The sequence below is a fragment of the Mastomys coucha genome, unplaced genomic scaffold (assembly GCF_008632895.1).
Source record: "Mastomys coucha isolate ucsf_1 unplaced genomic scaffold, UCSF_Mcou_1 pScaffold18, whole genome shotgun sequence".
NCBI lineage: Eukaryota > Metazoa > Chordata > Mammalia > Rodentia > Muridae > Mastomys > Mastomys coucha.
Window position 1 is genome coordinate 61,807,172 of NW_022196900.1, and position 17,438 is coordinate 61,824,609.

At 42.8% G+C, this 17,438-nt stretch overlaps 1 protein-coding gene across 5 annotated transcripts in view; it reads left to right on the forward strand.

Annotated features, from left to right (window-relative positions):
• Pde4b (phosphodiesterase 4B) overlaps positions 1-17,438 on the forward strand; it is a 539,717-nt gene that overhangs the window by 490,287 nt on the left and 31,992 nt on the right. For all 5 annotated transcript variants that reach the window (XM_031377963.1, XM_031377964.1, XM_031377965.1 and 2 more), the window contains one exon: positions 13,140-13,252. In XM_031377963.1, the coding sequence (XP_031233823.1) occupies positions 13,140-13,252 (113 nt within the window). The remainder of the gene's footprint in view (positions 1-13,139; positions 13,253-17,438) is intronic.

Below are 17,438 nucleotides of genomic sequence, written 5' to 3' on the forward strand. Positions count from 1 at the left end.
TCTTACAGTGATTTGAAAATGCAGAAGCCAGTCTGAGAGAAGAGTCATTCACGGGAAATTAGTCTGAGAATGACCCCAAAGGGGTTGTCATGCAATTCATAAACTGGTACAGTGCTAAACATCAGCTTTGAATTCAGGCTGGACTAGAAAGTGGATTCCAGCCTGTACTTACTAAACAAACTGTAGCCTTTCTGAGCTGGTTTGTTTGTTCAGTATGAAAGATGGATAATTACTGTTTACTCGGGTTGTCACAGATATTAGATGAGTTGATAGACACAATTTCTCAAGCTTTGCTTGACTTATGATAGGAAAAACAAGATCTCCTTGGGATTTGCCCAGCACAGAGCCATGAGAACCTTTGTGATCCCTCTGGGGCAGGCTTAGTAAATTGAAAGTCCAGCTCTGCTATGTCTACGACCTTGAGAAAGTTACTGAGTTTCCCTGTTTCTTGTCTCTAAAATAAAATTATCTGTTACATATGTATAAGGTAATATCCAGTTCATCAAATTATGATAAAGATTAAATTGACTAATGGATTTACATCCATTTACTTTACAGTGCCTAGAAACTGACCGACTGGTGTTAGCTACAATCCTTACTGTTATTAGCACTACTTTGAAAGCATTTATGATGGGATGAATGTAGGCCTTGTAATATTCTGGTCTTAGCTACAGTCTTAGGCTCTGGAACAGTATAGCCCAATAGAAATACAGTGAAAGCCCCACAGGCAATTTAAATATTCCTAGCAAACTCATGAAAGAAACAAGTATATGTTTTTTAAAGATTTATTTTAACTTTATGTATATGAGTGTTTTCCTGGATATATGGGTGTATTGTATGCATCCCTGGCACTCTGAGAGGTCAAAGTGGGGTATTCGATCCCCTGGAGTTGAAGTTACAGATTGTGAATCACCATGTGGGTGCTAGCAAGTGAGCCCAGGTGTTCTGCCAAGAATGTCAAGTGCTCTTAAGCTAAGCCATCTCTCAAGCTGTCAGAAACAATTAATTTCAATAACATATTCGACTTGCTATATCTAAAATACTATTGTTTCAAGCTGTGATGAAATAGAACCAGCTATGGTCTTTAATTTTTTCGTACAAAATGAAATGTTATATCTGCAACAAAACACACCCAGCCTTTTCTATCTATTGCTCCTTGATATTTCTTTTTTTCTAAAAATAAAGTCTGGGGCCTGGAGAGATGGCTCAGGGGTTAAGAGCTTGTACTATTAGGATTACAGTTTGGTTCCCAGCACCTATAATGGGAGGCTCATAAACACTTGTTACCTCAGCTCCATGGTATCACATACCTTCTTTTGGACTCTAAAGGAACTGACACACATACAAGTATACTCAAGTTTGTAACCACGTACACACGTGCAAGTGTGCGCAGGCTCGTGTATACACACACACACACACACACACACATAATTAAGAATAAAATAAACTTTTAAAAAACAAAAATAAAGCTATGATTAAGACATAAATAACCTTTACATTCCGAATGGAGCATCCTACTTTCAGGCTACAGTATTTCTTAAGCACCTGTCTTTTGCTTCAAAACGATAATCTCTGATAACAGTCTACCTCATTAATATCCTGTGTTGCATAACTCTTACAACCTGCTACAATCAAGGCAACAAATTCCTCTTTTTATAGGTGCATTACATATAGAAAACCAGAAAACTTTGGAGCCAGACAGCCTAGAATTAAGCCTCTGGATTCTATGCTTACTGTTTATGGGACTCGGGGTGAAACCCTGAAACCCCCCAAGCTTCAGTCTCTTTCTTTATGATATAGGGACAACCCGAGCCCTATCCTAAGGTGTGATGAGGATTAAAAAGATGATGTCTAGACACTAATCCATAACAGCAAAGCACTAGGCAGCTATAAAGTGGATTAAGAGATTTATAAAACACATTCACACACCATTCTTTTTGTTGCACACTTTTCAATGGCTTCACATTGCCAGCCAAATAAACACAGATTCCTTAGTCTAGCATAATACATTCTCCTGAGCAAGCTCTGTCTGCGAATATATTACCCCTGCAGCTTTGTCCAACTCTGCCCAAAGCCAAATGTTCTAGTGAAGGAGCACGATATCTCTGCTGCTCTGAATGGGACATGGTGGTGCGGCTCATTTCTGACACCATACCCTCCTTTCTGTGCTCCCTTGCTTGCTTCATCATTCCAGCTCTCCAAACAAGGGTGCTTCTCGGTTCATTCTTCACCATCTTCAAAACTACCCCCCACACCTTCCTGTCTTGGTCCCTGAGCTCTAACTTAGCTCCTTCTGAATTCTGCTCCCATTTTTTTTTTTTTTTTTAGTGACCATTAAAAATGTCACTTTGGATTCTAGTAACATTTGGTGCATGGCAATTTACAAATAATTTGCTGAACAAAACTGTTCAAGGGAGTTAAAAATCTCCAAGTGGTTTAGTAGACGTCCTGTGGACAGGTAGAATGTCCCTCTGCTCTAATCTAGCTGCTTCCAGGAACCTGGGCAAGAATGCAGAAGAAACTCAGAGCTCATTACTTTTTGTAGCATTGAATAAATCACTGAGAAAGAACGAGGCTTGGTCAGATTAGTTTTGTTTTGTTTTTTTTTAAAAAGGACAAGAAGAATTATTAATGCTGTGTCTTCAGTACTATTCATTAGCAAAGGTCCCTCTCACTTTAGTAATGGATATCCTAATATTTTCTTATTTGGGGCATGTCAACAAGTCCACCAACGTCCTCCTCTCTTAAGGGTAAGCGTCTAGAGGGATGATAGGAGCAGAAACATTGGGTAAAAGCGTGGCCAGTCGAGAATAGTGGCCAGCATCATTTGTGAAAGCTTGAAGGAAGGGACTTTAATTCAACCTAGAATGCTTAGAAAATCGTGAAGAGATGGCTCCGGACCAAATCTCAAAGGACAACTATGCACTAGCCAGGTGGACAAAGCTGGGAAAGCCACTGCAGGCTGGTGCAAAAGCTGGAGCCTAGGCAACCACAATATCTCTCAGCAGTGAGGCTGAAGGCGTCAGGCTTAAAGAAAGAAGTCCTCCGAAGCACTGGCCTGTCTGCTCTCTCAGTTTTATGCTTACCAAGTGATCTTATGAATATGATTTGGAGATGAGATGACTAGGGAGATATTAAAAGCCTTTCATAAAATAATTTCTCTACATATATTAATGTATTAACCTCTGGCTTGTCATTAGATTCTTATGCATAGGACTTGTTTTAGGTTGAAGGAACCCAGAACATTTTGATAAAAGTCGTGATTCTGGGACTGAAAATCTGAATGGACGCTGCATTTTGTTTGTTTGTTTGTTCTTTTGTTTGTTTGTTTTTTGTTCTGCTTCTTTTTTAAAATTATATATTTTCTTTATTTACATTTCAAATGTTCTTCCCTTTCCTGGTTTCCCCTCCGAAAAGCCCCCTATCCCCTCCACACTCCCCCTGCTCACCAACCCACCCTCTCCCGATTCCTGGCCCTGGCATTCCCCTACACTGGGGCATAGAGCCTTTACAGGACCAAGGGATGCTGCATTTTGAACATCAATCAAACACTGCCATACTGGAGGTCAGGAGATTTGCTCTCTGAGATGTCTCAAATCCACTTATCTCTCTTCATCGCCATTACTGCTCCACAGAGCCAGCCACCATCATCCCTTGCAATAAGCAGCTGCAATTACAAAGTGAAGACATTTTAGTTTGTTCGAGTAAATAGAACCAAATATTTAAACTGGGTAATAGACTTTTATTTCAACCAATTTGGCAGGCTGAAGTCCAAGATCAATGTCCCAGGAGGTTTATTGTCTAAGAGGAGCTATTTTCTGCTTTAATATAACATCTTGTAGCAACAAGGTCCTCTGCAGGGGTCAACAAATGTATCCTCCCCTAGGAAACAGGGACAGAAGGCCTAGGTTTCTTCAGCCCTTTAGTAAGGTAGCCAATCCTATTCAGGAGGGCTTTGCACATATAACATATTTAAGCCCTAAAGGTCCCACCTCTTAGTTCTACTGCACATAGTTAAGATTCATCATATAACCTGATGCTATTGTTCTTATTGTGTGGGTGAGGAAACCAAATGGGCATACAGACCTCATGAAATTTTTCCAAGGTTAATTTACAGTAAGAGATGAGTCTAGACCATAACCCTAGAACAGTATAGCTCCAAGGACCAAGTTATAAACCACTTACAAGTGATTAATTTCCTTTGGTGTCCTCTAACTTCAGAGGTACATGATTGTTTGTGTCTTTGTTGATTGGATAAATAGAAATGTTCATTAGCAATCAAATGCCCAAGTCAGAGTCACCCTAAGAGCAGATTTGCCAGTTAGGATAGTGGCTGTACAGGTGGAGGGGTGAGAGTGGGGGGAAGAACCAAGAAGGGCAGAGCTACCAGCTGGTATAGCAGGGACCTAGCTTTCCTTTCTCTGTGTGCCTCCAAGGAATACTAACTTTGATGGTGGCCCTGTGTTTATAACAGGGTTATAACAGGGTTTCTCATGTGCATCACAGAAACTACACATCATCATCATCATCGCCATCATCGTTATTCTGTCCCATGGGGTTTATTTTTCAAGGAAAAAATGCAGCACACAGAGAAAGGGGATGGTAAACTGTCAAGTTCTATACACAAAGGCTAGCTGCACTTGGAGATTTGTAACTTGCCGTCTTGAGGAGTTGCTAAAGACGGTGGCATCAAAATGACCTACTTTCTACTGTTATTTCCCCTGAGGGCTGTGACGCTCTCTAACGAATCCACCCAGGGCAAAGTCCCTGTCATAAGCAATTGTGCTATTCCATATTTATAAAGACACATGAACAAAGTCCAGCCTACAGAAAGCCCACCTAGGGCTTATAAGCTGTGTCTTTGGAAGAGTTGCACTGCAGAGCATGTTAAGTGTTCTCTTATGGCTGCACCTTGTTCTAAGAGTGTTCTACTTAGGTTCAAAACACAAGCTTTCCTGAGATGTTGCATTCCAGCATGAGTATGTTTCATTAACTCTTCATCAAAATCAAATACACAGCTTGGAGGACCACAGCTTGATAGGAAAAAAAAAAAAAGATGCTGTGAGTGAACTGCAAGGGATAAAATCATAAAGAAGAGCACTAAATAAATAGGACCCTAGAATCAACCTTATTTAAATGACAAACCTTATCTTCATGTGGATGAAGCTATGTTACATATTAACAAATATTTATTACACTATGCTGGGGAACATAAACCTTAAATAAGCATACTCATCTTGAGGTAGTCAGCATCTTTCAAGGCACCCAGACTAAGGACATCTACAGAGCTAGAAGCTTGTGCATAGAGTTAAGGTCACAAGCTGGGTGCAAAGAATCTAACAAATATATACATCTCACTTCTCTGGAACCGTGGGAAGGATGCTGATAAGGCATCTAAGTTCATACACTTACCATTAGGAGATTAGCAAGGGGGTTTCTTATCTTTCAACACCAAGGACAGTTTGGTTCCTGACAGTTTGGTGGGCTTACTCAGTATTATATAGTCAGCATGGCACCCAGCAGCAGGTCTGGCACATAGTAGGTGTTCAGTGTACTTCTGGTAAATGAATGAATGAGTTAATAAATAGTTTCAAGTATAATTCTCAGTACCTGATAGGCCATTGCTCTGGTATGTTGGTAGGATTTGGTGGAAAGGCAATAAAGAGAATACCAAGAAGGCATTTTCCTGAAGTAACCCAGCACGGAGGGGCATTGTGGCTCCTCTTACCCATGTCCCTTTCCCTGGAGCCAAACTGCTTCTCTATATGATTTAACTATGAAACATGTCAATGTATCCTTACTAAGGTGAAGACCAAAAAGAAGGGAAAAAAAATAGAAAAAGTTCTCAAGATGGTTTTGGCATATGTTGTTTGCTTAATCCTCACAACTGGTCGAAGCCCTCAAATGAGGTAGGAAAAACATGGAGATGCTGTAGGGGGAAGGGATTCTTTTGTCTCAGAACACATGACTTGCACGTGGTTCAGTCAGGATTCAGATGAAGCACGGTCAGTCTCCAATGAGTACTGCCTAAGTCTGAGTTACTAAGAGCATCCCAATGTTCCACATGAAAGCACAACGCTTGGCGGACATCACTCAGCTGTGAGAGACCTCCAGAAGCCCAATTCAGATGCTTCCTTTTAAGAAATCCTGCTCTTGTTTTTTATCGGGTAGGGTGGTTATGTTTGTTTTTGGACTAGACGTTCTCTAAATGGGACTTTGTTGAAAGAAAACTTACACAGAATGTCAAAAAGAAACAAATCATGAAAGAAGACATAAACTTTCCTAAAATGATCAGCTTCATGCAGCCAGCACACAGACATGCTTGATCCATAGTGGCACCATAGCCCCATAAAAGAAGTCATTTCTGGTCACCAACATGCCCCTGCCCTACCAAAATGATCATTATTTACTTCTTGATTCATAGGCTCATTTTTGCCTCTTGCTTTAGCACTTTATGTAAATTGGATCATACTTTATTTCAGGTCTTTTGGTAACTTTTTTTAACCATATATATATATATGTATGTATATATATATGTATATGTGTATATGTATATATATATACATATATATAATACATATATATATATATGAAATTCACCCTCCATGTCACATATGGTAATTGCTCTAATTGATCTGACCCATAACAGTAACTATGCAAACAGTTGCCTCCTTTTCATAAGAAGACCATCCAATTACATGAACCTTACAAGGGGAAAGCTATTTACATTTTTCCCCATGTGCTGTACGTGGAAAACAGGGAGAGACTTAACAGGCATGTTTCAGATATAAATGAAGCTGTGCTAGAACAGCATTTAGATAACATTTAATTTGAAGGGAAGTTTATATTTGAGGTATCCTGTGATGTTTTCACTTCCCAATCATATGTGTTTGTGGGGACAGAACACTTACCTCTCTGAACTCCAACTTCCTCATTTGTATCCAGTAGAAAGTCTCAATTTAGAAGGCATGGAGGTTGTTGGGGGAGCTTCTGTCCCCTCCTCCATGAAGTCAGGGGGGTAAAAAGATCACACTGAGCTTCGTTTGTCACAGCGCCAGATTTTCAGGAGCTGAGGTCTGCTGCCAGCCAGGTCTCCTGCTTGGTACATGTTGGTGTCAATTACGAGTATTCTGACTGGGAAGAGCTGGCTGTAGGAGAGTACTCAGAGCTTTCAAATTGCCTTTTCCCACCATGACCCTCCTCTGGGTCATCCTTCTAGACTCACCCCCTCAATACCCCCCTCCCACCATTCACACATTGCTTCTGGGTTAGAATGAAAAGACTGGGGAATTTAGATTATGATCCCAAATAACAGACAAGCTGAAAATTTATAAAAACAGGGGGAAGGGGGGAAGAGCATTGGCTAAACAAAAGAAGGTTCTTCAGAAGTCTATACATTGTATATATTGTGATTTTATTTCATTTATATACATTTGTATGAAAGCACCAATACATAAATGAAAAAGTTTGTACTATGATGTAAATAATGGAGGCCAACCACTAAGACCTGTATCATGTCACGTTTTCCTCCTCTGCTATTTCCTAATTTTCTATAATGATCCTGCACCCGTCTGAAATAAGAAGGAGATATCTGCAAAACATATATAATAACTAAAGGCATATTATCTGTTTTGCCTGCATTTTCCTGTTCTATATTCCCACCAAGAGCAGGGTAGTTCATTTGACCTCACTTTACATGTGAAGAAATTCAGTTTCACAGACCTTGGGTAACTGGCCTGAGGTCAGCCACTGCAGCAAGATGAATGTGAGCATCATACCAGGCCTTCTGAGGAAGTATCGCACAGCCTCCTTCTGCTAAGAGCTACGTTAGATGAACCAAAAAGGGAAGAGGAGACTCAGGACTGACAACATTTAGGAAAGCAATTATGCAATTTTAAGGAGAAAAGACCTGGTCAGATGTTATTTTAAATGCAGCATTTTCAGGCATAAGGATGCTTCTCAGCTCTAAGCTGAATCCTCTTTAGCACAGAGAAAATACAATCCTGCCAGGAATCTGGAAGGTACTATTATCTCTGATGATTTAACTTCTGACTTCTTCCTTGACTCTAGCCTTAATAAAAATCAATTATACCCTCTTGTCTATCTGTCAAGCAGAGGTGTTGCAAGGATTAATGAACACTGTGGAGCTCCGTTGAGAAAAGAGCTATTTGAATACAATATATCATTACAAGATTAATATTAATTATAACTTTTACCCATTCATCAAATGCAATGCCTGCCTTTCTACTGAAGGAAGGAAGGCTTCCTCAGCCAGTCTTGCAGGAATGATAAAGAAGGTAGGCTTTCCCTGTGCCTTCTCTTTGAATGCTAGACTTCGTGATCCCACCATTCATACTTGCATTCCCTGTTTTTAGCCATGCTCCACCTCCAGACTTGCTTCTGGAGTGACAGCATTACTTCCATCAGGACCATCTTATGCATGACAGGAATAAAGGCAGCTTTCTGGAAACACAACTTGTGTATTTTCATAGAGCCCTGTACACAGAAGAGCCCATATTTGCTGCCTCAAAGCTCATAGTTTATCTTAGAACTTGTGTTTTGCAAATGAAGTTGGCTATTGGCCTGTCCCCCTAGACAGGTTCACAAATTTTTTATTTGTTTGGTGGGTATTTTGGGTTTATTTGCTTGCTTGCCTGCTTGCTTGCTTGTTCTTTTCAGTCTTGAGGATTAAATATGAAGCCATGTCATTAAGCAAGCATGCTATCGCTGAGTTATAGTCCCAGCCCTATTTTCTCAACCACTCTCTTCCTCTGATCCCGGAATGCCAGAAACCATTCAGCATCCTTCCTCTTCTCATCCCCTATGACAACTGCTTCCCATCATCTCCAACAGAGGCTGGGCACAGGTACAAGAAAGATCTGAGTTGAGTGAATGTACTGTATAAAGTCTTATGGTGGGGTATAGTTAAGAGCTGTCCTTGCCTGGGAGACAGAGGCAGGCAGATTTCTGAGTTCGAGGCCAACCTGGTCTACAGAGTGAGTTCCAGGACAGTCAGGGCTACACAGAGAAACCTTGTCTCAAAACAAAACAAAACAAAACAAACAAACAAAAAAGAACTGTCTGTCCTTCGCTGGGTTGACAAGGGTGCGATGTGGCAAACAGAGCCAGTGTCTCCATATGACAAATTTCTTGTTTACCACTGTTCTAGTAGGCTTCCTATTGCTATGATAAAGGCTGTGAACAAAAGCTACTTGGGGAGGTAAGGGTTTACTTGGCTTCAAATGATTACAGTCCATCACTGAGGGACTCCAAGACAGGAACTCAAGCATGGCAGGAACCTGGATGCTCCTCAAGTAAAGTGTGATGAAATGCTGCTGACTACCTTGTTCCCCATGGCTCCCCTAGCTTTCCTTTTATACAACCTAGGACCACCTACCACAACTGGGTGTGACCTGCAACATCAATCATTAATCAAGAAAATGCCCACACAGACTTGCCTACCAGCAATCTGATGGATACATTTTCTCAACGAAGGCTCCTCCTTTCCAAATGACTAGTTTGTGTCAACCAGCATAACCTTTGACCTCAGTACCCAACAGGTCCCAAGGAAGGGATAGCAGTACCCACAGGACTCTATCTGTAAACCAAAGAGTCCCATGCTGTCGAAAAACGCTTGCCTTCCCCTTCCCACTCAGCCCTAGCACAACCTGCTGTAGGACCGGTTACAAGTAGCTGGGGAGCTGTGTTGCACGTCTTCAGTCATAGGAGGCATCACCTCAAGTCTCTTGAAGGGTCTGTCCTCCCTTCTGGTATTTCTATGTCTGAAAGAACATGTCATTAAGTGGCACTCACCCAGCCATTTGCTAATTGAGTCAAAGGCATCAATAATAATGTAAAATGTTAGCAATGGGGAGAGTAAGATGCAAGAACGTAGACACTCTATGATCTTTGAAAGTTTTCTGTTTATCTGAAAGTATGTTAAAATAAGAACTCCAGGGGGAAGGAGAGAGTGCAGAAGGAAGGAAAAACGCCATACTCGACTTCTTTGCTGGGTTTTGATCAAGAAGCCTTACACTTACTTCCGTTTTGCCCCAGGCCCTACAAAATGTGTTGCAGATCTTTACTGAAAAAAACCTCTCACTGAAAGCACGGTTCTACTCTCTCTTCCTCTTCCTCCTTCCACTCTTGTCCTCCATGCTGGGTCTTTGGGTTTCTTTAGTACTGAGTGAGCCCTCGTGCTCACCTCCCTACTGAGCACCTGCCTCTTTAATAAGCACTATCTTCCCAATCCTCTTATCTTTTCTTTTCATAACTTGACTACTCCTAATTCCTCTTACAGTTGGAAGGACATGGAAGTCTAGGATCACACAGCGAGTGTTCAGAGAGAAAGCTGGTCTGCCTGGTTCTTGCTGCAGCGATGGTGTTTCCACACCAAACTGCATGTACACTGCCCTGGCTCCAGGTGCTAAGACTCTGCAAACAGCGTGGGCAGGCATTTTTATTTCCACTGTAGAAGTGTCATCTCAATGTTTCCTGGGGTCTCACTACTGGCTTCCAGGGCTACAAAGCTACAAGGTGGAGGTCAGTGCCAAGCTAGGTATAACCCCATAGCAGCAAATGTCAGTGCTGAGCTAGTTACAACCTTGAGTAATAAGTGTGAGGACATCCTACCTCTCACTTGTATCTGTGCCCTCTGCCTTAGTTGTGACAAGCAGGGCATGGAGTCTTGACTGTCTAAGATAAGAATTTAGAAAAATATATATATGGAGACAATGTGTGAAATTACAAAGGGATTAATAAAAATATTTTAATACAAAACAAAAAGCTATGATGAGGGGAGAAGAATTTGGAAAGTGACCAATTTAACAGAATTTTAAATGGAGCAGTCAGCTTAAAAAATATTGTGGTTGGCCTGGGGGTCCTGGAGAGAAAAAGACAAAAGCTCAAGATGCCACAGGGTCTGTTAGCCAGGCACAAGCATCCCAGGATACGCCTACCACGGTACCAACACTGCACACACCACTTGCAGAAACCAGGTACTGTGGTATGTCTGTGAAGAGGCTGGCTTTTTGAAGTCCTTCTGCTGGCACAATTCTATAATTCCTCTGTGAAGCTGGGATGGAAATCAGATCCCTTCTTCCTCCTCTCATGGAGAAATGAGCCTTGCGTTATTCTATCTTACAGTCTTTTTGCACATCTGCTGATTCCAAGAGCTTTGAGCAAACTCCTCCCCTTCTGCTTGGCCCACTGAAAGTCTGGTCCCAGTTACAGAGGCTACAGGTGGTGATGGTGAAAGACAGCAGGGCAGTGAAGTCCAAGCAGCTGGGAAGTGGTTGGACTTTTTCTTTTATTGGAGGCAGGGAGTCAGGTGGGAGGGTTCTGTCCCTTCAGGCAAAGCTTTTTTGAAGAAGTGTTCTTAGGAAACAGGGCAGAAAGGGATGCTCTGGGGGCAGGGGAAAGAAAGAGAGAGAGAGACAGAGAGGGAAAAAGAAAGGAGATTCTTGTAGTTGAGACAGCATTGCAAAGGTGAAGAGGAAGAGAGACAAGGTATGTGCCAATCTGGCTTGAAATGAGTTTTATTAAAAACACCTAAATTCATGTCTGTGCGCTGAGGAGCGTGGAAAAGAAGGCGGAGGAAGCCACCTCCGGTGGTTTTGTGGGTTTTCAAGTATGACATACAGGATGTTGAGTTTTAACCCCTCTTTTACCCTGAAGTGTGGGCATACTGCAGGGATATACAAATTCCTGATTCTGTGAAGTGTGCATTCATATACAGGCTACTCTGTTTCCCTGGAATCCACCTCATTTCTTCCTCATTCTGAGTCAGGTATTTGATGCCACACACACAAAAGTCTTCGCCTGATAAGAAAGGCTGTGTGGCCTCACTGAGGCTTCTCCGTAAACATAGTTGAAACCACTGTATAAGCATGCTAAAGCCCGCAGGACGACTGTATCTTATCAGTGGTTGTTGTATGCTGGAATGTGTGGCAATTAGCTGCTGTTCCTCAGTCTATGTGGGAAATCTGCCTGCTTTCTATATCTGAAGCTTCATTAATTCACCTAAAATTATAACATGAATTCGGTGTTTATTAACCTAGGTCTTAAGTCAATACCCTGAGGTATTTATTGAGACCCACAAACGGTTGGCTATGGAATGACTTGTCCTGGGAAGTGAAAAATAGCCTTCCAATCGCATATGATCGTGAATGCACTGGGTTTGTTTGTTTGGGGGGGGTTGTTTATTCATTTGATTGGTTTTTGTGGGGAGTTTTGTTTTGTACGGAACACTTTGAGGATTTCCCAGAAAGCAATAAATAAAGGAGACCCCTAGCATCAATGCAGAGCCAGCCTCACATCTGGCTCCACCTGAAAGTCCGGTTCAGAGTTTCCCTGTGACCCTGGCAGGACCAGAAGGGAAGTCTTGGCTTTGTTTATTATAACAAGAGCCACAAGACTCCCAGGCCAATAAACATGTTCACGTAAAACTCCAGACAGCTTCTCTAGACTGGAGTCTTATCATCGGGAGACCTCATTTTACCTCTAGGTTAAGGGAGAGGATCCATGAAGAGAAAGGAATAGTCTATGCCTAGGACTTGTCCGGGTCAGTGCTGCTGAGAGTTCACAGTGACCCACCTGAAGCATTTTCCCCCCAGAATGAATGACTGCCCTGCCTGTGAACAGTACAGCCAAACAGTTGCCCCCACATGGCCATAGCGAGTCGGTTTCATTTAGAAGAAAAGCAAGGAGAGGGGAAAGCCTCCCTCATTTCTCCTCCGGACTGCAAACACTCAGAAATGACATCACACACCCCACAGAGCCCCGGGATGACTAAGGCAGAAGTAGCCTGAGAAAACTCTGCTCAGCCCTGAGTTTTAGGGCACAGTTATGCAGATGAGCGTCTGGGCGCAGGTTCCCGCCTTCTTCCTCTGAGGAAGTATCTTGGTAGATCACTGACACCTCATCCCGGAGAGGGGGTGAAAACTTGGCACCGGTCACCCTACCCCTCCTCCCGGGCAGAGCACCAGAAAGAGCTTGGAAGCAAGGAGTCGGCAAGCAAACAATGAAGGAGCAAGGGGGCACCGTCAGTGGCGCCGGGAGCAGCCGAGGCGGAGGAGACTCGGCTATGGCCAGCCTGCAGCCACTGCAGCCTAACTACCTGTCTGTGTGTTTGTTTGCAGAAGAATCATATCAGAAACTAGCAATGGAGACGCTGGAGGAACTAGACTGGTGCCTAGACCAGCTAGAGACCATCCAGACCTACCGCTCTGTCAGCGAGATGGCTTCAAATAAGGTAAGGACACCTCTTTCTCTAACTACAACTGGAGCGCCAGGCAGCAGCTTGTCTGTTGACTTGGTCGAAGCGCCGCACTTTCTTTGCTCTTTGCTCCTACCTTGCTACCACAGTAAGCTGAAAGTTCTTAGTTGGTGTTAATGCCCAGAAACAAGTTTCCGGATGTGTGCATTATCGAATATAAGTTAGAGGTATGTGTGTTGCTTCCAGATCGTTTTACAAATGTAAGTGCCTTTTTAAAATATATATATATATATACAATGATTTGTAGAAAACTAAAATCTGTCTGAGTCTTGCCACATTTTAATCGGTTCAGCAGACACGTGTTCGTAGGTCCATCACTTTTTTTTTTATGAGAACACAAATTTCCTTCAAGTCTGACAATTTCTTGCTGGAAATAAGGGCATTTGGGGATTTATAACATGCCCTTTGTGATGCTGACATGGTCTGAGACTTAAAAAGAAGGAGAAAAAAAGGAAACAATATACTTTGTCTTTCTACCACAGAAAGTTGGGTTTTGTTTAGTTTTTCCTAATTTTAAAGGTGAAAATCATTCACCTCTACTAAAGAAAAAAAAAACCCACCCAGATTTTATTTATAATATCCAGAAAAACAAAACAAAACTTGGTGTTGAGGAGCTTTAATTATCTGTCATTATCTCATTTGTTTAATTAACATCTGGACAGAGTGCTAATTTATATAGCGAGGGTTGTTGCTAGTTCTTTTCTGCTTGTTTACACGTTTTCATGCAGATTTTAACTGTATGGATGCATGTGTGTGTGTGTGTGTATAGAAGGGTGTGTGTATGTGTGTCTGTCTGCAGGGGTGTGTGTCTGTGTGTGTGTGGTAGATGTTGTGAAGTTATACATGTATGTACATCTGCATAGGTGTACTTGAAGGGAAAGCCTTGCTTCTACTGCACCCCACAGAGAATACCTTCAAGGCTCCCGACAACTCAAGTTTGAGGTATTGTCCTATTGTCCTCCATTTCTGAGCCTGGAAGAGACTTGGTACCCCACCTACCCTTTCAGCTCAAGGTGCATTCCTGATTGAACTTTCCCTTCTTTCCTGGGGTAAGAGGATCTCTTTGGAATAGAGCTTGCTGGCTCCTCTTCAAAGCTCCAAGGCAGAGGAAAGAGGGCATTCTTAGATGCTGGTGTGTGTGTGGTGGTAGTAGGGCCCTTCTTACTTTGAAACTCAACAGTAGAGATGAGCCCCGTCTAAACTGTTAGCTCAGAGTTCACCTCTTAGAGAACACACTGGGGTTTTAACTAGTATTTTCTAACTTCTCTCAAGCTGGGACTTTCCAGGTTGATGTAAAACCTAGCCGCTTCCCCATGCTGGGGGCTTCACTGTGTAACTTCTCCAAATCACTCTGGGATTTACATAGAACCTTTTGCAGTGGCTTTGCCTGCCTCGCGGCGTCAGCAGCTGTTGTGCTGTCTCTTATTTTGTGATATTTGAAGCAACCCGTGGATCTAAAACTTTGTGTGGATCTAAAACTTTGTGGTGGTATTTTCACTAGGAAGGACATGAATCTCTAGAGTCACCAAGAGAAAGCCAGGGACTAACCAGAGGAGAACAGGAACAATCTTCACACTCCCATTGGTGTGCATGCTGTGTGCGTCTAGAGTGCTGTCCTCTGCCTATCTTGCAAAGTTATTAAAAGTCCATCACTGAACATGAAACGAGGCATGTATTGAGACTAGAGATTCTCAGTCCCTCAGTCTTCCACTCCTCCCTGGTGGTTGTCCAAGGCTGGAAGCAATGAAAGTTGAATGGAGTTAACACTGAAGAGATGCCATGCAGTTAGCTGAAGCAGAAGCATGCTGCCTCATGGGTTAGTAGGGTCCCCAGTGGGAAGGTGACAGGGCAAAGCAGTTATGCAGAATACCGTTTTTTAAGATCTCTGCATTGAGCGGTTCCCTTCCCTGTTGGTCTTTCTTGCGATGATGCTGAGCACAATGGCGAGGGTGTAATGCATAATACAACAGCCCAATGAGAATAAGTTGTGACCACCAGAGAAAAGCTCATCCATAGTATCTGGGAAAGCGAGACTAAGTAATGCACAATAAGATGTTTACTCTACATTAAAATTAAAATGTTGAAATTATCTGAGAGTTCTGTGTAGTTGGAAATGTCCTCTTTGCTATCACTAAGTTAGCCAATTTTGGCCGTATTCTGCTTAGTCTTACTGAACAAAGGAGCCTCAGCAAAAACTGAATTACAAAGCTGAAAGGGAGCATAAATATAACACTTTACAGAGGGTGGAAGGCAGACAGAAGGAAGAGCTTAGGAACTGGAGATGCATGGTTTGAATTCTGCCAGTCTCACTTGCTAGCCATTTTACATGAACTTACTTAACTGCCCAGAGATTCAGTTTTACAGTATAAAAGTGGGTCTCATCTCACCAGGTTTAGTGTACCCAAAGCACTTAGTAAAGTGCCTGCCAGGAAGTAGGAACCCAGTGAGTGATCCCTTACTAACACCTACTTCATTGTTGCAAAACCAAATCTGTGTCTCTACTTGTGTTTCTGAGCTGACCCAAAGGCTTTTGTTTACAAAGTCTGAACTGAACTTCAGAGTACAGATGCCAGGGCCTCTGTCCTGTGAAGCGAGTGCTACTTGGTAACATAGGTGCCAGCCTGTGGAAAAGGTGAAGAATTGCCTGCCCGGTAGGGGGAAAGCAGTTGGCCTTTAGGGTTTCTTACACCTGGACCCGGCAGTGCTCCCCTGACATCCAGATATGGTTGGGATGCCTGGACCCCTCAGTGAGCAGCCCAAGTTAAAGGTTAGGCACGTATGTCAGCCGTTCCCTCTTAGATTTGTACGTTAATTGTTGTTTCGAGTATTGTCAGCTCTCCTCACCTGGAAGAATTGTCTTCCCCTTCAGCAAAATATGCGTTAGAGCGTGAGTTCATCTGCCAAAAAAACAGCCTGCTGTTTTGAAAACAGGATGCCTGAGCTCTGCCCGAAAAAAAAAAAAAAAAAGAGGAACGGAAAGAGAAACAGTATAGAAAGGAAGAAAGCAAACAGCCCCACAGGGATCCCCAGGCCAAGTGCAGCACAAACAGTGACCTCTCTTTCCGACCTTCGCTATGGCTCAGTTCCTGAGCTCCTGTCACCAAAGCCAACCTACGTCATCAGAGGAGGATAGGAGGAATGGCGCAGCTGCTGTGAGGGTGACTAGAATTTCCTGTCGCCTTCCTGACCGACGCTGTCAGAGAAGTACAGGCTTGCAACAACAGTGACTGAGGAAGGACGGGCCCAGAACAATCCCAGGGAGGTGGGGTGGGATTGGGAAGAGATGGGAGGTGTTCCTTCCCACTTTGGACAGAGAAGCGCAGTCTCTCATTCAGGATTTTCAGGTGAAAAGCATCAAAAGGCTTATTAGTACCTGTTATAGTGAATGTAGAAAGACAAGCATATTGTATTTTCAACAACATCTATATTCAAATGATTAGTCACAGCCCCTCCGAACCCTCTGAACACCCTGCTGGGTTTCGGTTTTCTTTCTCTATCAGCTTTTCCTGGGACAGGTTTGGACCCAGATGATGAAATTGGATGTTCTGGAATTGGAAAGTACAGTCTTAGATACCAAAGCTTCCTTTGGACTAGAGAGCTGGAATAGAGTACTTGAGTAAATGTCTGCTGAGGACGCTCACCAGCTGGGAATGGGAGATCAAGGGCACTTTCTTGAGGCCTCCTGAAATCACATACAGATACCATCACTGGACAAGTGAGTCCTCCTAGCTGCACAGGCTTAGTTCTCCAGCTCCACTCTGAGAACCTGTACCAGCTAATTGCCTGGCTCTTGGAAGGGAGGGGCTAAAGTCACTCAATTCTGCCAGCCTGGAGGCACTAGTAAACCTGAATGTGTGACACTGGAAGGTGGTCATGACCAAGGCAAGAAAGTGCTCCAAAGTTGAGAGAGTCACTTTCTGTACTTCTGAAAAATCGATCAGTAACGATGCGAAACACTGGGCCTAACAGAATTGAGAAGAAATAGATCTCATTGGCTAATAAATGCATCTTGGAACTCTATCAAGAGAAGGGATGCCAGTTGTTGAAGGATTAATCAATGATAATGGTGAAGAGAGGGGGTTTCCCTTAACATAGAGGGGGCCTTTTACTAGTCCCTAGGCTTGAAGGGAACCTTGGTATGGTTTCCTCCAGCTGTGCAGAA